Raw genomic sequence first — 25,274 nt, forward strand, 5'->3', positions numbered from 1 at the left:
AATGAGTTCACAAAATCACAGCTCTGACACACTGAATGTGATGCTTTGGAGGATGGCGAACACTATGTCATCTGTGACTGTAAGTCAGGAGTGGCACTGACAGAATGAAACAGTCTGCGTAAAATTCTGCTTTCTTATAAAAGGTCATTCAATGAGAATCCAAGAAATGCTTGCAGTAGTGAAACATTTTGAGAATTATCAGCTCAGGATCGTCAAGCATGTTTTCCGAGCTTTGTCAGGTTAGTTCTGAGGAATATATTCTGAAACATTCATATTTGCCTTAGGATATATTTACACTGCTGATTGCAAACTAATCAGGTGCAAAAATGTGTTAAAACACAATTGAGATATGCAATGAAAGAGAAGAAACAGAGCATTTGCATTGTCAGCAGTTCACTGGATTAAGACAGCGTCAATGAGGACTTTACTCCATCTAGAGTGTGGAGAAAGTGCCTGAAAATTTGAGTAGACTACTCTTTGAATTAAAAAGACTAAAAAGGTGATTTCATAAGGGAGAATATGAATTATAAAAGGGTTGATGTTTTTTTATGGTGTTTTTAAAAATATTATTCAACATAACAGAAAGAATTGTTTATAATGTGTCAACAGATGCAAGAACTTATGAAGGAGCAGTGGAGGTGTCTTTATAAAATTGTCTGCCTATTGTTATCTGGCCATTTAATTCTGCCTTGCTGGCAGATTTGTGTCATTATTACCAAAATAGTCTAACAGTTATCAAGTCAAGTCAAGTTGGGGAGCATGCACAGTGTACAGTGCGTTGCCGCATCCACTACATGACAAAACAACTCGGGATCCCAGTTTGCAACCCCCCAGGCAAACATGCGGTATAGTCCCACCCTCCAGAAATGACCCTCTATCTGTCTCAGCCAGGTGTTACGTGGGCGACCCCTTGGGTCCCCAACAATGAGGATCTTTCGAGCCGGCTCATCCACGGGGAAACACGCCACATAGCCGTAGTGCCGTAACTGACGCTCCCTCACAATGCAGGTAATGTGCCTCATTTCAGGACTCCATGAGCAACCGCTCATTCGACACAAAGTCAAACCAACGGTACCCAAGGATTCTCCGAAGAGACACAGTACCAAAGGAGTCCAGTCTTCGTCTCAGGTCACTGGATAGTGTCCATGTCTCGCAACCATAGAGCAAGACAGGAAGCACCAGGACTCTAAAGACTTGGACCTTCGTCCTTTTGCATAGATATCGGGAACGCCACACACCCCTTTTCCAGCGACCTCATGACCCCCCATGCTCGAATCGACAAAGGCTGCAAAGAAACTGACAATATTCACATTTGCGCTCCGTGAGAACCCTCAGTGCCAGGATGCGGTCGATGGTAGACTTCTTAGGCATAAAACCAGACTGTTCTGGTCCCTGGTAGGTGAGCAAGTGATCACAGATCGTATTGAGGACGACCCTAGCAAGGACCTTACCCGGCACCGACAGCAGTGTTATCCCCCCGTAGTTGCTGCAATCCAGGCGATCACCCTTCCCTTTCCAGATATCCCATTTTCCAGTCAGTTGGGATGATGCCTGTCTTCCAAATGGAAGCAAAGATTGCATGCAATGCCAGGAAGACAGCTTTACCACCAGCCTGGAGAAGTTCACCCCAGATACCACAGATCCCTGCAGCCTTTCCTCCCCTCAGCTAGTTCACCACCTGTACAATCTCAGTGAGACTGGGTGTTTCATAGCTAATTGGAAGATCAGCCTCAAGGACCGTGGACCCAGAGATATCCAACGTCCTAGCCGGAGGATCAGTATTGAACAGATGCTCAAAAGTAGCCAGCCCAGCAGGTCATAACTGCAGTGTCATCAGTAAGGACTGTTCCATCAGCCGCCCTGACTGCGACTCTCCGAGGAACAGATTTGGATGTGCGTAATGCTTCGATTCCTCTGTAAGCAGGACGTGGGTCGCTAGACCACAGATGGGGTGTTACTTGCTCACAGATTCCTCTAACAAACGCCTCCTTATCTGCCCTCAGAGCTCTCGCAGCCGTCCTTCTCAGTTCCCGGTACAGACCAGAGTTGCCATTGTGCCATGCACTGCGATTCCTCTCGATGATATCCAGGGTGCCCTGCAAGATGAAACATCTCCTTCTGGGAACACCAGTAACACCAACACAACCCTCAGCAACCTTCAGGGTCTTGTCACGGAAGGTCCCCCACATCACTTTAGGATTGGCAGTCATACCCAAATCTGTAAGTTCCTCACACAAACTGCGTGCAAACTCATTAGAAACAGCCTGATCTTGGAGTCTGGCCAAGTCCAGCGTTATTTTCCCAGCAGGTGGTAGCCTACTGGACCTAAGCTGGATCCTAAGAGTAGCAACAACAAGTCTGTGGTCAGAATTCACAAACTAGGCACTACTGTAGACCCTGCAGTTTTGCAAGAGCCTCCAGCGTCTGCCCAAGAGGATGTGATTGATCTCCTTCGTGGCACCACCAGTATTGGAGTACCAAGTCCAACGATGTGGTTCTGGGCGCTGGAACCAGGATTCAGTGATTCGCAGCCCCTGACCTTTTGCAAAGTCAAGGAACATGGAGCCACTTTCACCACGGTCACCAAACCCATGGGGGCAGAGACAATCCTCATAGCTAGCCCTGTCAGTGCCAGTGGCTGCATTGAAGTCACCCATGACCAGAGGAGCGTCACCTCGTGGGCACCCATCAACCACCAAGCGAAGCTGTGAATAAAATGTCTCCCTCGCCGAGACATCACTCACCGCGGTCAGAGCATACAATGAGACAACAGACAGGGCACCCAGGGAGTGCCGTAATCCGAGTCTCATAATATGTTCTTTGAAAGGAGTGACATCGGACACAATCGGAAGAAGCCAATCTGCTATAGCAGCAGCTACTCCCCGAGTAGGACAGCCATCAGACCGACCAGACCAATAAAAGGTGTATCCACCTACAGAGATCTGGCCAGTCCCCAGTCTGCGCACCTCAGAGAGTGCTGCCATTGAAATGTGGAGTTTATGCAGCTCCTCTGATAGCAGAGGAAGATGATCATCTTGCCGAAGAGACAAGACGTTCCATACGACCAACTGTATGGGCTGCTGCAAATTGGGACCCAAGTGCTGCCATGTAGTGGGCGATGCCTCAGCACCGCACCTGTTCCGATCCCAAACAAACCTGACCTTATTGACTCTACAACGGTTTTGACTCTTCCAGGGATGGGGCTCCCGGGGGCTTTCCCCCATCCCCTTTATGATGCGATCAGCCTTCCAATGGGCGGCTGCAGAGAGCAAAAAGGAGTCTTTTCTGTCGTCTCAGAGCTTTGTGAAGTTTTTTTTTTTTTTTTTTTTTTTTTTTTTTTCGGTGGCTGGACTGCCAATCCTGCCACCAATCCTCATGATTTACCTGCAAGTTGGAGGACCGCTTGCAGTGCCGGATGCAGTTTAATGTCTTACCCATACTACACTTAGTTGTGAAGCAACATAATTTAATACTTGAATTACTTTGCCACTGAGAAGATTAAGGGAGGTAAATTTGTAGTTTGGACTTGACGACTTTAACTGGTTATCTACAGTAATTTTAAGAAAAAAAAAAAAAGTCCACTCTAAAATGACCTTAAAAATGCAATCACTATTATATGAAGTGCTTTTGCTACATTTTTGTTTTTTCTTGACATCATAACCATTTTCCCATGGAGCTAGGAGCATGTATAATAACATTTTTTTGCATTTTTCCTCAGCGCTGGCTTTTTAATTATTACTTTGTACTTGCTTTGTGTTAAATAATATATGGTTATATTTTCCTGTAATTTATGTAAAAAGTCATATTTCTGTGCAGTGAGCTTCTTTAATCTCTTTCATTCAACAACGCTCATACTACACTTTTATTTAAGCTCTGCTAAACAATAATTCTAACCATAAGATGTTTGTATTATAGTCTTTTGAACACATAAGGCAAACAAACATAACACACACTTACATCTAAAGCCACATGTAGTTTCCAAAGATCTTTGACAGAACTATAAAGTAAAAAAAAAAAAAAGTTATTGTTCACTTCGAAATACAACAAATAGAAATTTGGGCTCATGAAAATTGTATCTTTCTTTACCATCATATACTATACACTCAGTCATGAGCACATTTGTCAGGATACAGTAATGTGCTTCAACCTAGAAATTTGACACTGAGCGAATATATGGACTGCCAGATATCAACATAGTTCATAACTGAAAAGTACAATGAACCTAAATTTATAGTGATGCATGTCATGAACATACTGTATGATAGAATTTCTCATTAAATACCAGTCATACAACAAAGCCAAAGCATAGCTGCAATAAGACCAAATTATTTTACATTTTTTGGTAATTTTCTAGCCATCATTTACGTGGAATTTAATTAAAGTTCAAAACTGTCAAAACACCTGAGGATGCCTGTTCGCAATGGTTATCTGTATAATCCTGTGGGACAAATATGATCGAATGACTCTGTCCATGGCACAGTTTCATAACAAAAACCTAGGGGAGAGTTCTTTTTATTTCTTTTTTTAAGGTTAAGGTAACTTGTCAAGGCTTCATTACATGTAACATTTTAATGGAAGATTAGGATCTAAACCTTTACTTCTGCACTGTTCTTCATATGTCAACTATCTAAAATAGACACTAATTAATGTTCTACTGTCCTAAAACATTTATATGCTAAGCCACGATACATAACCTCTATCTATATTACTAACCGAGAATGGTAAACCGGATGGCATGGACGCAGGTACACGGCAATGGGACAATGAGACATACTGCACAGGCGCGTACAGCGCACGTCTCATAGACCGCCAGCGAAGTCGTATCCACCGCGAATGAAGGTGTCACGGCCCAAAAACGAAAGAGCTCAACTGACGTGAATGAGAAATGAAGCAACAACGCGCCCATGGCTAACGGCTAACGGCACAGCCACACACAAAAGAGGATTCTGCGCTGCAGCCCAGATTCAAACGGAAGAGGCTACGGAGGCCCCACAGGTCCACAAAGAGGATTCGGAGGCGTCACCGCCATATTGTGAGTGGCACTACTATGGAAGGCGCAGGCGTCGCCGCCATATTGTGAGTGGCACTACTGCAGAGTGAAGTTAGGAATAATGTGCTGCTTGGGATTGTACAAACCGCTGAACGCTTTACACCGAATTCAAACACAATACAGCTCAACGATACAAACACGAGCCCACCTGGATAAGATCAATGAACGCAGGCGCCTACAACGCGCATCTGAAACTGCGGAAGCAAAGCAGGCACGGGCTCAAAACGGACAAGCTCGACTGACGGATATACAAACACGAGCCCGCCTGGATAGAATCAATGAACGCAGGCGCCTACAACGCGCGTCTGAAATGCCGCAAGCAAAGCGGGCGCGGCTCCAAGACGAACGAGCTCGACTAATGTATTTCAGGATACCCAACGCCGGGGGTAGGCGAGCGAAGCGAGCAGGGGGCAGAGCCCCCCTTGTTTATGATATCAGGGCTTTTCCAGGCACCTGAAAATTTCTGGCAAAACTCAACGCACTTTGGCTTAAACCATTATTATGGGTTTTTTTTTTTTCTGAATTATAAAACAAGCCTTTTAAATTTGAGAGTTTATTGTCATCCAATTATTTCCTTAATGTGCTTTAGAAGGTGTATACTCTGAATGGTGCTACAATGGAAAATGAAAGAAACTTTAATGAGTTGTAAGAGATTGAGTACACAAAACAAGAATAACTTCTAGAATAGTGTTTACTGAAAGATGTCGTTTTCATGTATGTAGGTTTACAATAGGAATGCTTTTTCTCACCTAAGCCCAACAATAGCTCCATATGCTTTAGAAATCCGAGGATACTGCAAGAAAGTGAAAATACATTTCAAAATATTATAATCCAAACCTAACCTTAAAAATATTTAAAAAGGCATCACATTTAACAACATTATTGATTTTAGATGGCCCCATTAACTCTCAGGCCTGGAGGGCAGGGTTTGAACCCAGCTTCGATTACTCACTGTCTTTGTGGAGTCTGCATTATCTGCTTGTGTAATGCTAATGTGAAACATGCCACTAGATCAGGCACAGGTATCATATTTACATAAAAACAAAAACTTTTCAAGATGAATTATTTTCATTAAGACAATTACAAATGGTTTAATTGATTTGTAAATCCCTTTTTAATCGAGTTCACCATGAAAGGCTCTGTATAAAACAGCAAACAATTTATTGATTACTCTTCATGGATTAAACACAGTTTTCTAATAAATCAAGAAGACACTGTGGTTAATCAAAACCAAGATTCTAAAATACTGTTAATGCAATATCTTAGGAGTGGGTCAGAAAGACAAAGGTATTGCTAGGCGCTTTTCACATTTGAACTTACCAAAGGTTTTAGAAGAAAAGAAATAATCTTCTTTATCAGTGGAGGAAGTTTATACATAAATGTTTGGGGTCTCAGATTGGGATCAAGTTTACCTTCTTTGCTAATTTGGGAAAAAATGTATTTAAAATTATTCAACTTTAACTGAGCAGAACTACAGAAAAGTCTATACATCACATCACCCCAATTCTGTAAAGTCCAGCATATTTTCTGATGGTGTCCTTCCCTTTAGCCCTGGGAAAGTACAAAGGTAATATGTTCTCTAGGTATGTTTTGGGCATTATTACACATGATATATGTATCTTTTTTCCTTTCATCACAGTTATTAAGGCTACAAAAATGCAGTTTTCTAAGATGAAGGACATGGACTTTGAAAACCTAAAGATAATGCTACTAGATCCCCTATAGGAATGAATAAATTGGATTCAGTGATGTACCAGGCACATCACAGCAATAGACTTAATATCTATGGATTTCTCCTCAGTTTATATGGGAGAGAGACAAGGAATAAATACAGTAATACTGTGTGTACCATATATGAATATGACATTTTAATATGCAGCGTGATTACTCATTGTGATAATGCTAAATGTAAATTTGGGCAATGTTTTAACCTCAATAATAATAAAAAAAAATTTCCTTCAGGGACTCACACTACACTTGTGTTTTTGAAATTAATGAATAAGGAGTTGTATTTTTTTCCACCTCTGTAGAAATTCTTAATCACAGGAGTACCTGCTTGTTCCTCTCTGGTAGTTTCATGCACTACCCCCAATTACATCTTTACTTTTTCCACGGCATAATATGATTACTTTCAGTTTTGTCACTCTCATTACAAATTTCAGTCATGGAATTTTGAATCTGTTTTCAACTGTTTAAAGTCCATCCAAATTATATGTTTAGAGAGAAGAAAGACTGCCATATACTGTAAAACAGTACCCAAGAAAAACTCACACAAGACATATAGAGAATGCTTAAAGTGTTGTTTACAATCTAACATTATGCATTTCTTTTCTTAAAACTGTACTCACATCTATCTTTAATGATTCTAGGATAATGAAGATTCTATGTACATTCCGAGCTGTTTTAAAAAGTTAAGGTGCTGTACAAAATTGCCTTGGTGCTGCCCTGTAAATGAATCCCTTTATTTCAAAATCATATGGCATGATAAAGTCAGGGTAAGTTTTCTTGATTAGGAGACAAAGGAGCATTGGCTCAGGTACTCCACGCTTTGCCCTAGACATTACTGGGTGGTGGGGATCGGTTTACTGAAGTGGATACCCTGCAATTCCTCCAAGATATAACTGTACAAGATATGTTGATCATATAGTTTGTGGTAACAGCTATCCACACTTGCAAAGAAATTATCATAAAAGGCCTTATTTGTAAACTTAATCATGCTGCTATTTTGTTTGGTGCAACACAAAAGTAATTACTCACAAGTTGTTAAGCAAGGTAGACCCTCCATCCGCCAAGAGTGCTCTGACAGTCAACTGTAGAATAGCATACTCAACTTCAGGAGGAGTGAATGGAACTAACTAGCAAAAAAACAAACAAAAAAAGTGTTAAAAATAACAAAACATAAATTTGGAGTATACAGTATACTGTATCTCATTGTTAATTTCTCTGCAATCTCCATCAAATACTCGTTAATATCTGTCTGTCTTCACAATTATTGCATAGAGATGAATAGTATGACAGGTGTATGGCATGATAAATTGCACAGTTATTTCAACAGAGGAAAAAATAGAAAATAAAAAGGATAAAAATAGTAAGAAGTAAATGTCCAAACACTGATATAAGTAAATTATCAGAAGCAATAAAAGTTCATGACAACAATCCAGTCTGAAAAGGAGGTTTCCTCTTAAGCTCCAAAGACAGATATCCGCAAATGAAGCTGTTACAAAAAGTTGTGGATCATTACAGCCAATGATACAGCTTATTCGGAGCCTTAAAACACAGAAAACTTCTTTAAAACACAGAAAACAACAGAAAAAATTGCTTCAAGAGACTGGTTTGATGAAGAGCATACATTTTGTGTTCACTTGAGATGTCTCTGATTACACCATTTTGCCCTCACGCCCAGAAAGATAACGGTTTTCTTGAACATGAACTGCTATAAATGAATATGTTGTAAGTGCTTGCATGGGAGTGCTCTGGCAATTCATTCAAAATTGGTACCTGCCTTAAATCATAACAAAGGTGGGATAGAAACTAATGAGAAAAACTTGTTATGAAAAGGAATGGATAGATAAATGCAGAAATGTATGCTAATGTTTAAAATGAAATCTATAATAATTAAAATAAAGTGTCCCCATTTTAAAAGAAGATGATCTGGAAATATTAACTAATTTGTTGTTGATGGCAATCCTGCATAATAAGAGCTAAACACCAGTTACGATACCTAGACAATGAATTTAATGTTTATTGTTGCACAGAGAATATGTTTGTAAATTTTCCAACACAAATTCTTCTGGTTTGCACTTACTGTGTGTCCTGACTTCTCAAGAAGCTCTTTCACTTCCCAGAAACAGCGCTGCATACTAGGGGAGGGCTTTGTAAAATTGTCCACCTCATAGTATCCAATTCGAAGTGCTTTACGACTGGTGTATATCTAATGTTAGAAGGAAAAAAGAAACACTTTTTGTACTGCCAATAGTTTCAATCTAACACATCTGAAAAGGACAGCTTAGGCTGGCTCAAAAGCATTGTGAAAACATGTCATGCTGCCTTATTTATACATATTTTTTCAATCCACATAGACATGGTTCAGATAAGACTGTAGTACAGTTTAGCATTACACTTTTAGCAAACAAACTGCTTATTGCATTTGTCAATGCTAATTTCCCATGGATGTCTTAGGCCCTTTCAAAAATGCCAACATTTATTTTTATACGAAAAAGACTGAGGTCTTCGTAATTGTGCCTTCTCTCTGTCTTTAAGTTATCAAAGACATGCTAGACTCTTGTTCAGGAAAAAGTGTTCGGATTGTGTTCTGAGCAATCAAAAATTGGTAAAGAAATAAGTTTAAAAAGTAATATTCTTTTCTGATTAACTAATACAATGTGCTAATACTCCTAGACACATCTGCATTGGTGTTCCACGGGTAATAGACTTTCAAAACTCCTCATGGGTCTTGCATCTAAAGTGAGAAGCTTCTTGAGACTTTCCAGTTATTTTGCAGATGCCTCATCTTCTCTGCTCACCCACAATGTGCTGTACACAGTGTGTTTAAACTGTATAGCCTCTGCAGCGGGCCTCAACAGGCATGCTGTAAGCAGCAGTGAATATCAACAATACTCAGTGTATCGCTGTGGTCTGTGTGTTTAATACTTTTGAACTCATAATTAGCCTACCTATTTGTACATTATTATTCTTTCATATACAATGTATACTTTTTTTTGGATTATTATTATCACTATGTTACAGTTTTCTTTTCTATTATTTATTGCTTGTCTTTGTTTGCATTCTTAGGCTATATAAATGTTTGATATAGTATTACTTATGTTCTGCCGGGAAAAAGAATTTCTTATGCTTTGGCTGGAGAAAGGCAGAAAAAGTAGTTTTGTTTTGCTGAGACTTCTAGAAAAATGGTGGCAAAACCTGTAGGTACTACAAACATATTACACTTAAGTGACAAAATCTCCTGTCACACAAAGGCATTTTGAGAACCTCACAGTTGCTAGACCCCAGACATTCTGGAACACCTGGGGTCTTCTGTACTCCAGCATTTTCTTCACGCTCTAACCATACCCAGTTAGGAGACAGCAGCCTGTGTATCGAGAATGCCTCAGCGAGAGAGAGACACACAGCGTCTTGACCACTACATGAACATTAACCTGACATTATCCAAATGGGCATTCTCCCAGAAATGCCTGACCTGGATTGTACACTACAAAATTCCTTTAATACAAGCTAATAATGAAAATGTTATTTGTTTCACGATTGTTTTTTGTTGTTGCTGTTGTAGTCATTCTGTTATCATTTGCTGTTGCAGCTAAGTGGAAAAATCTTTCCACAGTGTGATTCCCAGCAGAGAAGCTGGTGCCTTCGACAAGCTAGTGCTCCTCGTTGGACACATGTGAATTTGCTTTGGTTAAGAACTATGCAGTTACACTGTACATCAGCTATTCTGATGTTAGAATATTTACATTTATGATGTTTCATGTAGTGCTGTCAATAGAAGACAACAATTCCTGATCAAATGATAGTTACATCCAAATTCTGGTTTTACTGTTCATTAACTGCATGAAAAAAACACCGAAAACTCACACAGAGAAACAGATTTGTATAAGTGGATACCTGCAAACTCTGAGCTTAAAGAATAGGACTTTTTACAGTGATGATGGCAATAAATTGCTGCTGTTTAGCCTTGCATAATCAGAGCAAATACTAAGAGAGGTGAGCTATGAATGTAGGGGCCTCACAGTATATTGCTCTCATTCAAGGTCTCCATTCACTTCACTAAAAAAACACTTAGGTGATTTTCATAAACAAAACTCCTTGAAGGTAGACTGTATACTGTATTACACCATAAAAGTACAAGAAAAATTAGAACATTTGAACAATTTTGGCCCAACAATCTTGCCAATCACAATCACTTTAATTCTCCAAATTAATATCTAGTCAAATCCTGAGTGTCTCCAAAGTTTTACTATCTACCATGTACAGTATCTGTCATTCTCTGTGTAAAGTCTATCATACTCTGTGTGAAAGATCTAGAAGATCTAGTTTTCTTTATGAAAAATCATAAATTAGCACTGCCAAACTGCACTATATTTAGTAAAATGTTTTTCTGAAATGGATGTGCTAGAACCTAAAATACCTCAACATTTGCTCCAACTGGTCCCCTACAGGGATGTACATTAGCACAGACATATTACTGACCCCTATTTTGAGGGGTGAAAAACACCAATATAACATGAGATATCATCCTTTTTACCTGGTCATTGAAATATAATGGTGGCACAGTCGGGTCAAGATAAAACATGTGTTCTGACAACAACGCTTTCATTGAAAGAGCAAGGCCGTCCACATCTCTGGCCATTGGACCAGATGATATAAGCACTGTTATAAAAAAAAAAAAAAAAAAAAAGATAACCATATTTAAAATAGATCAAGAGATTATAGTTCTCCTCACAAAGTTTAAACAAGTGTACAATAAAATCTAATATCTCTTGCGCAAGGTGGGGCACTTGTCTTTAGACAATTATCTACCTCAAGCTCTTTTAACACAACAGGTGTAACAGGAAAACACAAAGCATGCAAAATGTAACCAACACATTTTTATATATAACTACAGAGCTGAATATTAGCAGTTAAACTAAAAATTAAAAACTACAAAGCTGCAAGCAACTTTGACCAAAGTACTTTAATAAAACATCAAGAATCTGCCTGTGCTGGGTAAGTGTTTGATGCACCAACAGCTGCATAGATAACATATCATCAAGCCAAGCAAGATTAAGTTTTGATATTTCTAAAAACTCTCTTTACCAACTTAAAATTCACCAAGTATACTGTAGATTCAAGAATTTAAGTGCACTTGCTGAAAAAATGCTTAAATAATGAAAACAGTACTTTTTTTTTTTTTTTTTTTTTTTTAAACTTTTTTAACTTTATAACTACACCATAACCCTCACATATTAGAATCAAACTTCATGGGCATAGTGATCTGTAATGTTAATTCCCCTTTTATGTATGGATGTTGATTCTATGCTGTATTCATTAAAAACTGTCTTATTATTAATTTTCCTGCCTCAATACTTGGGTTTTGCATTAAGCAACGTTCGTTTGATTTGAGAGTATTTAGATTATTTCCATATCTAAAGAACAGTAATCATACATTTTTCAATGTTAAATAACATTAGTGTACTGAATTGCATCTTGGTGATAACTGAATCCAACTCTCCCTTGAAATTCTGAATCTGAAATTGTTAAATTAGGCCAAGGAAATCCAATATATAGTGTTGTCATAACATTCACATTTGCTTCGGTGTTTGATCAGTACATCTCGTGTGGAATTATTTGGAATTAACCATGCTTCACATAAGCAAATAACATCTACATACATAAAATTTAATTAGCTTTAGCATCTTTAATGTGTGCTTTTAATCCATGTAAGCTAAAAGACAACATTAAAACTGAAGAGTATGCACTTAGGGTTGGGATTTAAATGCATGAACGATAAACTGTATGTCATAAAACAGAGCAGCATCAACATTCAAAACATCATGAAAGCACATCAAAAATATAAAACAGCAGCATGAACTTTTACATGAATAGTCACTACAGCATCACCATCATTGCATTTTGAAATTATTATTAATAATTGAATCACTATAAGGAAGTGTAAAGTAACAACTAATTAAGGATAGCACAAGCATAAACTTTGCAGTTTGTCTTCAAAAGATTTCTAATAATGTATTCATTTTGGGAGAGGATTAAGAACATTTTAACAGGGCATACCTACAGTTAGGTCCATAAATATGTTGTCTGTCCAAATTTTTCTAATTTTGGTTCTGTACATTACCACAATGAATTTTAAATGAAACAACTCAGATGCAGTTGAAGTGCAGACTTTCAGCTTTAATTCAGTGGGGTGAACAAAACGATTGCATAAAAATGTGAGGCAACTAAAGCATTTTTTTTTTTTTTTTTTTTTTTTAAAAACACACAATCCCTTCATTTCAGGGGCTCAAAAATAATTGGACAATTGACTGAAAGGCTATTTCATGGGCAGGTGTGGGCAAGTCCGTCGTTATGTCATTATCAATTAAGCAGATAAAAGGCCTGGAGTTGATTTGAGGTGTGGTGCTTGCATGTGGAAGATTTTGCTGTGAACAGACAACATGCGGTCAAAGGAGCTCTCCATGCAGGTGAAAGAAGCCATCCTTAAGCTGCGAAAACAGAAAAAACCCATCCGAGAAATTGCTACAATATTACGAGTGGCAAAATCTACAGTTACATCCTGAGAAAGAAAGCAAGCACTGGTGAACTCAGCAACGCAAAAAGACCTGGACGTCCACGGAAGACAACAGTGGTGGATGATCGCAGAATCATTTCCATGGTGAAGAGAAACCCCTTCACATCAGCCAACCAAGTGAACAACACTCTCCAGGGGGTAGGCGTATCGATATCCAAGTCTACCATAAAGAGAAGACTGCATGAAAGTAAATACAGAGGCTGCACTGCAAGGTGCAAGCCACTCATAAGCCTCAAGAATAGAAAGGCAAGATTGCACTTTGCTAAAGAACATCTAAAAAAGACAGCACAGTTCTGGAAAAACATTCTTTGGACAGATGAAACCAAGATCAACCTCTACCAGAATGACAGCAAGAAAAAAAAGTATGGAGAAGGCGTGGAACAGCTCATTATCCAAAGCATACCACATCATTTGTAAAACACGGTGGAGGCAGTGTGATGGCTTGGGCGTGCATGGCTGCCAGTGGCACTGGGACACTAGTGTTTATTGATGATGTGACACAGGACAGAAGCAGCCGAATGAATTCTGAAGTGTTCAGAGACATACTGTCTGCTCAAATCCAGCTAAATGCAGTCAAATTGATTGGGCGGCGTTTCATGATACAGATGGACAATGACCCAAAACATACAGCCAAAGCAACCCAGGAGTTTATTAAAGCAAAGAAGTGGAAAATTCTTGAATGGCCAAGTCAGTCACCTGATCTTAACCCAATTGAACATGCATTTCACTTGTTGAAGACTAATCTTCAGACAGAAAGGCCCACAAACAAACAGCAACTGAAAGCCGCTGCAGTAAAGGCCTGGCAGAGCATTAAAAAGGAGGAAACCCAGCATCTGGGGATGTCCATGAGTTCAAGACTTCAGGCTGTCATTGCCAGCAAAGGGTTTTCAACCAAGTATTAGAAATGAACATTTTATTTCCAGTTATTTAATTTGTCCAATTACTTTTGAGCCCCTGAAATGAAGGGATTGTGTTAAAAAAAAATGCTTTAGTTGCCTCACATTTTTATGCAATTGTTTTGTTCACCCCACTGAATTAAAGCTGAAAGTCTACACTTCAACTGCATCTGAGTTGTTTCATTTAAAATTCATTGTGGTAATGTACAGAACCAAAATTAAAAAAAAGCTGTCTGTCCAAATATTTATGGACCTAACTGTATGTGGAAACAACAGGAATACTTAACTGTCAGCTTGGTAGTTTATTTCTATGTGATGACCAACTCTTCTAAATATGATATGTAGCTTATAGTGTGACACACTTAAATATTGGTGTGTTCTACTTTTTCTGCTTTCAACTGGTTATTTTCAGGAGCATAAGAAGATAATCTTAGTGGCTTCAGGAAAAAATATATATGATGTTATTGAGTTGCAGTACATGTTGTGAATCCATAACTTTGTTCATCTAGCTGATGAGCTTATAATTCTAACACAATGGCTTTTCAAGTGTTTGCAAACTAAGAGTGGGATGCAATTTCAAATGTTTTCCAACATATGACAATACTACACATATAATTTTCATCAAAGCAAATAATTTGGTCATAGCAAATTAAAACTGTACATTTGCATGTTTACAATCATAATAATAAGAAATAGGAAAATGCAAAACCTAAAATTGGAGCAATAATGAATAAAGCACCAGATTAACAATGTTGCCTGCAGAGTCAAAGAACATTTCATGATTACAAACATACTTAAATAAAAGTGCCTGATTTTCAGACTTCTTAAAAAATTAATAAAAGCCTACATGCATACAATACACAAATAAAAAATATTACCAAAATATTAAAAGATCAGGAAGAATCATAGCACACGATATGCTTTGACCAAACAACCCAATACTCTAGTCTAAGTTCATTCGAAGCTGTAAATTGTTTACTTTAATTGTTCAACCCATTTTTAAATTACATCATATTTACTGTAGTTATACCACCACAATTCAGACTAACAAGATTCTTTTATGGAACCTACCTAAAGGAAAAAAAAGAATACATTCAGACACACACACACACACAGGAAGACTATAAAAAGTCGACAGAGATAGGGATTAGATTGGGAATCACACCATAAGTCCTGGTAAGAGAGACAAGACAGCCATTATGCCACCATGTCACATACTGTCTACTTATTGTATAGTAAGTCAGTTAAAACAACAATGCTAAGATTATCTAATTATTCAACATGATAACCTCATTAGTGATATTTTTTCAATATCAAAATATATTCATCTGTTGGTAGAGCAGCAGAGTAGTTAATGCTGCTAGCTTATACATGCATGGACATAAGGTGTGATCCTTCACCTAGTCTTTCCATGTAGAGTATTCTCACAGGGCTAATGTGGTATTACTTTTAGAATATTGTTTCCTTGCCTATTCTAAAGACATGCATGTTAAGCAGGTTCAGAAAAATGTTTGAACAGATAATGTTAACTAAATTACTTTTTGCCAAGATAGTATTAATAAGACTTATGGTACGGGTGCTCCATGCTCCCATTTCCAGATTTCGGAGCCCACGAACCCACCACTGTCAGTAATGTAACCGAATGAACTGGCAGATGGGGAGGGGAAAAAAAAAAAAAAAAATCAAACTGAGCAAAGGTGCAAATGTTTTTATTAAACAAAAAAACAAAAACAAAAAAGTGTCTAAAGTGCAGTGCTTCACAAAGTTAATAAATAATCCATAAAAACAGGGTGAATAAAAGCAGAGGGTGAAAATTCAATAAATAAATTTAATTAAAATGAGGTTAAAAACAACAGGCTGGAAGGAGTCTCTTAAAATCCCGGTGCCTTCACCTTTCATCCGACGGCTCCTCTGCTTAGCCCTCTTAGGCCTAGCAGCATAGAAGTTGCCCCTTTCAGCAGGTGCAACTGCCTTAAAAACTAGTCCGAAAGCTTTCCATCCCCTGGCTACATATAGCCGTAATGCTGGACCGAGACTCGGGTTCCCCAACGTCCAGGGTATTCATGTTGGGACTCCCTCCCAAGCCTCCACGACTCTCACTGCCTTCCACGGTGAGCCATCCTCGATCCTGGTCGCTCCTGCTCCTCTGAATAACTCAGCAGGAGTGACCCAATCCATCTGCCCCCGGGTGCTGGCCAAACACCCTGCCAGGTCTCTCTTCCCAGCTGTCTGCAATTACTACAGCGAGCCCAGCTCTCTAATTCTCCAGACTTCTTGTCCCTTAACCTCGGTCCTTCTCTTTTTTTCTTCCCTCCGCACTCGCGCTTCTCCTATTTATAATGGGGACATAGCAAAGGTGTAGCGATCAGCAGCTTCTGGCATCAATTATGGACAGGAATGATTCCGCACTTCAGTGTGGAAACGCCCAAGCCCAAGCCTGGGATCTGCTCCAGCCTCACTACCACGGCCTCTTCTTAAGCCGAGAGTGCAGCGATTTATTTATTTAAAAACTACCATTCTCTCGAAGCCGCAGACCCGCTATATCACAAAGACCTCAACATTAATAATAAACCATAATAAACAAGAAGATAATAAAAAATAGAACATTAACAACACTAGAATGAATAGGTGTAAATACAGAAAAATGTATGACATGCAAGAATGACAGACTTAATGGCAGTTATTGATGCTTAATGACATTAGAACTATATAATATATGTGGTGCTGATGATTTCTCAAATATTTCATAAGCTCCAAATTTGATATTGTATCACATAGAAATATACAGAAATATTAAAAAAATACTGTAGCTATGTATCAAATGCTTAATTTCCCCATGCATTCATAGCATCATATTTAAATAGTATGAGTTTTAATAGGACGGACACATCAGGCTTACCTGTTTGCGCTCCAGGAACACTGGAAGTAACACCAATGCCACTATAAAAAATATATACAAAATATATTAAATCACATCAAGTTCAACGTATGAATGAAACTGCATAAGAGTTGTGGACACCTGGGTGGTGCAGTGACTATGCGGTTGCCTCACTGGCCCAGTGGACTTAGATTCCAGACCCAGTCTGGTTCCTGTCCGTTTGGAGTACACATGTTCAACCAGTCTCTTTTGCACTTTTATTCAAAGAACTCAGGTTTCTTCCCTCATCCCAAATATGTGCTTGCAAGGTACACGGATTACTCTTAACTTGATCCACTACGAATATGTGACTGCAATTCCATATTTAATACCATCAATCCACCAATTTTCTGTTACCTAGAGTGTCTCCAGCTAAGAGCAGGTGCAATGCAGGCTCTCAAAGAGAGACAAAGAGTATCACTGGTCAACCTGACTACCCATCTCAGTAAAATAGGAGCAAAATGGACTTTCTAGAACAATGATCAGCAACTTATGACTTGTATAACCTTGGCTCTCCAAAAACACACACAGTATACGTCTTTAGTACTTTAGGTTAAAGATGACTGATTAAGGAGTATTACAATAGATCATGGCTAGTATGTACAGTAGCGGAATGTGACTCTTAGGGAGTTTATTTTTCATCAGAGTATTAATTGCTTTAAAATACATCAAGCCATGTGTGTTAAGGGGCAATCTTAGGTACAGCGTATCTATGTGGATGAGCCTAAGGTATCCTGGATAATGGACTATCTGTCAGACAGTCTGCAGTTTGTGAGGCTCAAGGACTGTGTCTCTGATATGACCTACAACACTGGAGCAAAATAAGGAACAGACCTGTCTCCTTTGCCATTCACTTTGTACACCTCAGACTATAAATATAACACCAGGCCATGTCCATCCATCCATTATCCAACCTGCTATATCCTAACTACAGGGTCACGGGGGTCTGCTGGAGCCAATCCCAGCCAACACAGGGCACAAGGCAAGAAACAAATCCCGGGCAGGACACCAGCACACCGCAGCCAGGCCATGTCACTTGCAGAAATTCTCTAATGATAAGGAAAAAGGCATGGAAAAAAATGCCATTAATTGACAAGGAGTAAAGAGACAGAATATAGGGATCAGGTGGAGAACTGTTCCTTGGTGCAGAAAGAATTGTCTGCAATTTAGCATCGGCAAAACCAAGAAACTGGGCTATTGACTATTGCTCCACCAAGAGCCTCTATATGTTTGGTCACTATTCAGGTAATAGATGTAGAAGTGGTGCACTACTACACTTAGAGTCACATCAATGACAGCCTGGTCAGGTCTATAACACAGATGCACTATATAATAAAGGGCAGAACAGACTATTTTTTTCTTAGGAGACTGTGCATGTTTAATGAGTAGTGTCATCTTTTACGTGTTCTAAAACTCTGTGATGGCTAATGCTATTTTCAATGCTGTGTTGTTCTGGTCCAGGAACATCACTTCATTGAATCATAAGCTAACTAAAAAGGCAGGGTCAGGCGTGAGAAGCACTCTTGACCCCCTGGAGGTAGAAGCAAAGGAGAGAATGAAAACAAAACTGAGTGCCATTATGAACAATGATGCTCATTGTCTTGACGAACTGGGCATAATAAATACTTTCAGCCAACGAATTATGCAGCACAAGTGTGTAAAGAAATGCTATTGGGGCACCATTATACCAAGGGCAGTATGTCTTCATAATGCCTGAATGTGACCGAGACTGCTCATTTTATCTAAAGTCTCAAGGGATTGACTTTCTGAATTAATGACTGACTTCTCCCCCTTATTCTCTGGTCAAGAGTCCTATCTTTAATTCAAAAGGTCATTTGTTCCCAGGAGGCTTTAGTCCTCCTGTTTATGATGTGCACTGATAATTCCTGAAGTATATACTTAACAATATTTTAGCAAATATTGCAAATATGCTGTAGTAATAGCAGGCAGCTGGGAAGAGAGCCCTGGCTGGGAGTTTTGCAAAACATCCGCTCCCGAGTGCCAACCAATTTTGAGCATATCACTGAATAATTGACATGTGGATTACGCAACACAAATAATGTGAGAATTTTTTTTTTCCCCCCATAGCTGTTTTTCCACACCATTTGTTATTGGAGATAATGGGTCACCCTTACATTCCATTATATCAAACTTTTTTATCTCCCTTCTGCATGAAAAGAAGAATTAAAAAAAAATTTTAGCTATCACTGTAAACTATATGGAGTAAATAAAATAAACATGTTTTTAGGTGAAGTATTTCTTTAACTCAGATTTACTTCTGGGACTAGATAGGCAGTAAGACTCTACAAGGAGGCCATTAGAGTTGATCTTTCTAATATTATTTTCACTAATAACCCAGATCTTTCAAAGTAACCTGATTCGTCTTGATGTTGTCTTCAGTCCACAGATCCCACAAAATGAGGCAGGAATACGAATGCTTCCTGCTATGTCAGACCCAATGCCCAAAATGGAACCTCTTCCAGCTATCAAAGCTCCTTCTCCACCAGATGAGCCTCCTGGAGTTTTACGTTGGTTATGGGGGTTCAATGTCTGTCCATAAATCTGGTTACTGCACTCATAGCTGAAAAAAAAAATAGTTAAAATAGACCATCTAATAATATATATAAAATTGCATTTTACATTAAGTACAGAATATTTTAGAATCTATTGTGATAGACAGCCCTGAACCCTGCCCCGCCGGGATGCCTCGGGGAAGGAGGAAACAGGAGAATGGCACTTCTTTTTCCTGGGTACCCGGTTGGTCCTTGATCCCTGGGGGACAGCAGGTAGTGCTGACAGACCAGGGATGGTTTATGCCCGGGTGCAAGGGCAGCACTTCCACCACACTGGGGAGTGCTGCCGGAAGTTCATCGCCAGGCACCTGGAGCACATCTGGGACGGGATAAAAGGGGCCGCTTCACTCCAATCAGGGAGCTGGAGTCGGGTGGAAGAAGGATGGAGCTTGCGAGACAGGAGTGGAGGTGGCCAGAAGAACCAAGGACTAGACTGTGTAAATATATGTAAATAGTTGTTGTACAAATAAACTTGTGTGTTGTGGACACTGCGTTGTCGTGTCTGTCTGTGGCTGGGCTACGTCTTACACTATCTATATACTGCATATATTAATTAAAGGAACATTTTTTAATCAGAGTATATATTGATCTGGTCAGTTAAGTAGCAGAGGGGGTTCTTAATCAGTTTCAGCTGCTTTAGTGTTAATTTAATTAACAACAGGTGCATTAGAGGGGCAACAGTGAGACGACCCCCAAAACAGGAATGGTTTAATAGGTAGAGGCCACTGACATTTTTCCCTCCTCATCTTTTCTGACTGTTTTTTCACTAGTTTTGCATTTGGCTCCGGTCAGTGTCACTACTGGTAGCATGAGGCGATACCCGGACCCTACAGAGGTTGCACAGGTAGTCCAACTTCTCCAAGATGGCACATCAATATGTGCCATTGCCAGAAGGTTTGCTGTGTCTCCCAGCACAGTCTCAAGGGCATGGTGGAGATTCCAGGAGACAGGCAGTTACTCGAGGACAGCTGTAAAGGGCTGTAGAAGGTCCTTAACCCATCAGCAGGACTAGTATCTGCTCCTTTGGGCAAGGAGGAACAGGATGAGCACTGCCATAGCCCTACAAAATGACCTGCAGCAAGCCACTGGTGTGAATGTCACTGACCAAACAATCAGAAACAGACTTCATGAGGGTGGCCCGAGGGCCCGACATCCTCTAGTGGGCCCAGTGCTCACTGCCCAGGACTGTGGAGCTCGATTGGCATTTGCCATAGAATACCAGGCACTGGCGCCCTGCGCTTTTCACAGCTAAGAGCAGGTTCACCTTGAGCACATGTGACAGACATGAAAGGGTCTGGAGAAGCTGTGGAGAACGTTATGCTGCCTGTAACATCGTTCAGCATGACTGGTTTGGTGGTGAGTCAGTGAAGATTTGGAGAGGCAGATCTATGGATAGATCATGGCTATGTGTATTTTAGAGGTTAGCTGCAGATTGCCACAGATATCACGGCCACATGCTTTTCTTTCCACGCAGGGACTGCTCTCCCGTTAGAACTGAACATGATCAGATACAGTGCCAACATTTGACATTGCAGCGTACTTAACTTCCGCTTGGCCAAAATTACTTTTTTTTTTTTTTTTTATTGAAATTTGAAAATTTGTCCCGTTTCACTACTACGTCGGCAGAACCACGGGGGACAGCTAGTATTTAATAAACTGAACTACAAATACCTATAATGTATCCACATTACAAGGGGGAAAAAAAAATCAATAAAATAAAAGTATCCTGCATTTTGCTGTGGCACCTAATTTCACTGTTACTTTGCCAAGCTGCTATTCTGCACATGGGAAGAAGCACAGAGACAGTGGGATTTTTGGAATCAAAGGATGCTAGGATTTATTCTTCATATTAAATTGCCCAGCCATAGGGGATGCACAAACCAGTATGTTTCTTTGTGCTGGTCCCAAGCCCGGATAAATGGGGAGGGTTATGTCAGGAAGGGCATTCGGTGTAAAATTTTGGCAAATCAATATGCAGGCAACAATACAAATTTCCATACCGGATCGGTTGAGCCCCAGGTTAACAACGACCGCCACCAGTACTGTTAGCCAACAGGGTTCTGGCAGAAATTGGGCTACTGTTGGCTGAAGGAGAAGAAGAGGGGGGAGACATGTCCGGAGGCAGGAGGAGAGGAGGAAAGTAAAGAGAGTAGATCTGAGGGTAGGAACTTTGAATGTTGACAGTATGACTGGTAAGGGGAGAGAGTTAGCAAATATGATGGAGAGAAGGAAGGTTGATATATTGTATGTGCAAGAGACTAAATGGAAGGGGAGTAAGGCCAGGTGGATTGGAGGTGGATTCAAATTGTTCTATCATGGTGTTGATGGAAGGAGTTATTCTGAAGGAACAGTATGTCAACAGTGATCTGGAGGTGAAAAGAGTGTCAGGCAGAGTAAAGATTATGAAGCTGGAAATTGGAGGTGTGATGATGAATGTTAGTGCATATGCACCGCAAGTTGGGTGTGCAATAGGTAAGAAAGAAGATTTTTGGAGTGAGTTGGATGAAGTGATGAACAGTGTACCCAAGGGACAGAAAGTGGTGATTGGAGCGGATTTCAATGGGCATGTTGGTGAAGGGAACAGTGGAGACGAGGAGGTGATGGGTAGGTATGGTGTCAAGGAGAGGAATGAAGAAGGTCAGAGGATAGTGGATTTTGCCAAAAGGATGGACATGGCTGTGGTGAATACGTATTTTAAGAAGAGGGAGGAACATAGGGTTACGTGCAAGAGTGGAGGAAGATGCACACAGGTAGATTACATCCTATGCAGAAGAGTTGATCTGAAGGAGATTGAAGACTGCAAAGTGGTGGCAGGGGAAAGTGCTGTTAAGCAGCATAGGATGGTGGTCTGTAGGATGACGTTGGAGATCAAGAGGAAGAGAGTGAGGGCAGAGCCAAGGATCAAATGGTGGAAGTTGAAAAAGGAAGACTGCAAGGTTGAGTTTAGGGAGGAGGTGAGACAGGCACTGGGTGGCAGTGAAGAATTACCAGACAGCTGGGAAACTACAGCAGATGTAGTAAGGGTGACAGCAAGAAGGGTGCTTGGCATGACATCTGGAAAGAGGAAGGAGGAAAAGGAAACCTGGTGGTGGAATGAGGAAATACAGGAGAGTATACAGAGGAAGAAAATAAAAAGTGGTATAGTCAGAGAAATGCAGAAAGTAGATAAGAGTACAATGAGATAAGGAGCAAGGTGAACAGAGAGGTGGTGAAGGCTAAAGAAAAGGCGTATCATGAGTTGTATGAGAGGTTGGACACTAAGGAGAGAGAAAAGGACCTTGTACCAATTGGCTAGACAGAGGGACTGAGCTGGGAAAGATGTGCAGCAGGTTAGGGTGATAAAGGATAAAGATGGAAACGTATTGACAAGCAAGGAGAGTGATTTGAGCAGATGGAAAGAGTACTTTGAGAGGCTGGTGAATGAAGAGAACGAAAGAGAGAAGAAGTTGAATGATGTGGAGATAGTGAATCAGGAAGTGCATTGGATTAGCAAGGAGGAAGTATGAAAAATGGAAAGGCTGTTGGTCCAGATGACATACCTATGGAAGCATGGAAGTGTTTAGGAGAAATGGCAGTGAAGTTTTTAACCAGATTGTTTAATGGAATCTTGGAAAGTGAGGGGATGCCTGAGGAGTGGAGAAGAAGTGTACTGGTGCCGATATTTAAGAATAAGGGGGTGTGCAGGACTGCAGTAACTACAGGGGAATAAAATTGATGAGCCACAGCATGAAGTTATAGGAAAGAGTAGTGGAAGCTAGGTTAAGAAGTGAGGTGATGATTAGTGAGCAGCAGTATGGTTTCATGCCAAGAAAGCGCACCACAAATGCAATGTTTGCTCTGAGGATGTTGATGGAGAAGTTTAGAGAAGGCCAGAAGGTGTTGCATTGCATCTTTGTGGACCTGTAGAAAGCATATGACAGTGTGCCTCGAGAGGAGCTATGGTATTGTATGAGGAAGTCGGGAGTGGCAAAGAAGTACGTACGAGTTGTACAGGATATGTATGAGGGAAGTGTGACAGTGGTGAGGGAAGTGTGACAGTGGTGAGGTCTGCGGTAGGAGTGATGGATGCATTCAAGAAGGAGGTGGGAATACATCAGGGATCGGCAATGGGGCCCTGTGGACTATGGTGTTTGCTGATGACATTGTGATCTGTAGCAATAGTAGGGAGCAGGTTGAGGAGACCCTGGAGAGGTGGAGATATGCTCTAGAGAGGAGAGGAATGAAGGTCAGTAGGAACAACACAGAATACATGTGTAAATGAGAGGGAGATCAATGGAATGGTGAAGATGCAGGGAGTAGAGTTGGCGAAGGTGGATGAGTTTAAATACTTGGGATCAACAGTACAGAGCAATGGGGATTGTGGAAGAGAGATGAAAAAGAGTGCAGGCAGGGTGAAATGGGTGGAGAAGAGTGTCAGGAGTGATTTATGACAGATGGGTATCAGCAAGAGTGAAAGGGAAGGTCTACAGGACGGTAGTGAGACCAGCTATGTTATATGGGTTAGAGACGGTGGCACTGACCAGAAAGCAGGAAACAGAGCTGGAGGTAGCAGAGTTAAAAGATGCTAAGATTTGCACTGGGTGTGACGAGGATGGATAGGATTAGAAATGAGTACATTAGAGGGTCAGCTCAAGTTGGACAGTTGTGAGACAAAGTCAGAGAAGCAAGATTGCGTTGTTTTGGACATGTGCAGAGGAGAGATGTTGGGTATATTGGGAGAAGGATGCTAAGAGAGCTGCCAGGGAAGAGGAAAAGAGTAAGGCCTAAGCGAAGGTTTATGGATGTGGTGAAAGAGGACATGCAGGCGAGTGTAACAGAACAAGATGCAGAGGACAGAAAGATATGGAAGAAGATGATCTGCTGTGGCAACCCCTAACGGGAGCAGCTGAAAGAAGAAGAAGATTAAATTGCCTAGAACACATACTTGTAATACAGAATGCCCAAGAGGGACGGGTAGTCAGTTGGCCTCGGTCTTCAGAACCAACCATAGAGAGTGGGGAGTATGTTATTAACCAGATTTTTTGATTACCACTCCTCCATTTTCAACTGGTTCTATCTCAACTGTAATGTTAAATGGCTTATTCTGCCATACATTTATGTTAATTACTTTGACATTTGCTCTGTTTTGCTGTCATTCATTCTAATGTGGGTGATCACATATGTAAATGGTCTATGGTGTAATGTCTTGGTCATTGTTTTAAAGCTAGAAATGTACACAAGCTTTATTATTACAAAGCTAAATCAAATATATTTTAAAGCTGAAAATGAACTGCCCTGAACACAAATGTAAACATAAATTTTAAGCTTCACATCATGTACCTAGCAAGACATGTAAATTACTCAACACAAATGTTGTAGAAAAATGATGAATGCTACACTTTTCTGATTGGATTAAATGATCTTTTTGCAGAAAGCAAACAACATCTTTACCCGATACTTAATAACAAAATCAAAAAAAAAAGTTCCCAACCCTGTGATAAATTAATACCATCCAGTCACAGAGAGAACATGCAAATGATCGTACAGGAGAGTGCTCAAC

At 40.1% G+C, this 25,274-nt stretch overlaps 1 protein-coding gene across 1 annotated transcript in view; it reads right to left on the reverse strand.

The window, feature by feature from the left end:
• LOC114659171 (vitamin D3 hydroxylase-associated protein) overlaps positions 1-25,274 on the reverse strand; it is a 45,379-nt gene that overhangs the window by 10,728 nt on the left and 9,377 nt on the right. Inside the window, exons 5-12 of the mRNA XM_051932800.1 lie at positions 19,537-19,743; positions 17,145-17,185; positions 11,310-11,434; positions 8,856-8,981; positions 7,808-7,905; positions 6,371-6,470; positions 5,800-5,843; positions 3,958-3,997 (exon numbers count right to left, since the gene is read on the reverse strand). Of these exons, the coding sequence (XP_051788760.1) occupies positions 3,958-3,997; positions 5,800-5,843; positions 6,371-6,470; positions 7,808-7,905; positions 8,856-8,981; positions 11,310-11,434; positions 17,145-17,185; positions 19,537-19,743 (781 nt within the window). The remainder of the gene's footprint in view (positions 1-3,957; positions 3,998-5,799; positions 5,844-6,370; positions 6,471-7,807; positions 7,906-8,855; positions 8,982-11,309; positions 11,435-17,144; positions 17,186-19,536; positions 19,744-25,274) is intronic.

The sequence above is a fragment of the Erpetoichthys calabaricus genome, chromosome 10 (assembly GCF_900747795.2).
Source record: "Erpetoichthys calabaricus chromosome 10, fErpCal1.3, whole genome shotgun sequence".
Taxonomy (NCBI): Eukaryota; Metazoa; Chordata; class Cladistia; order Polypteriformes; family Polypteridae; genus Erpetoichthys; species Erpetoichthys calabaricus.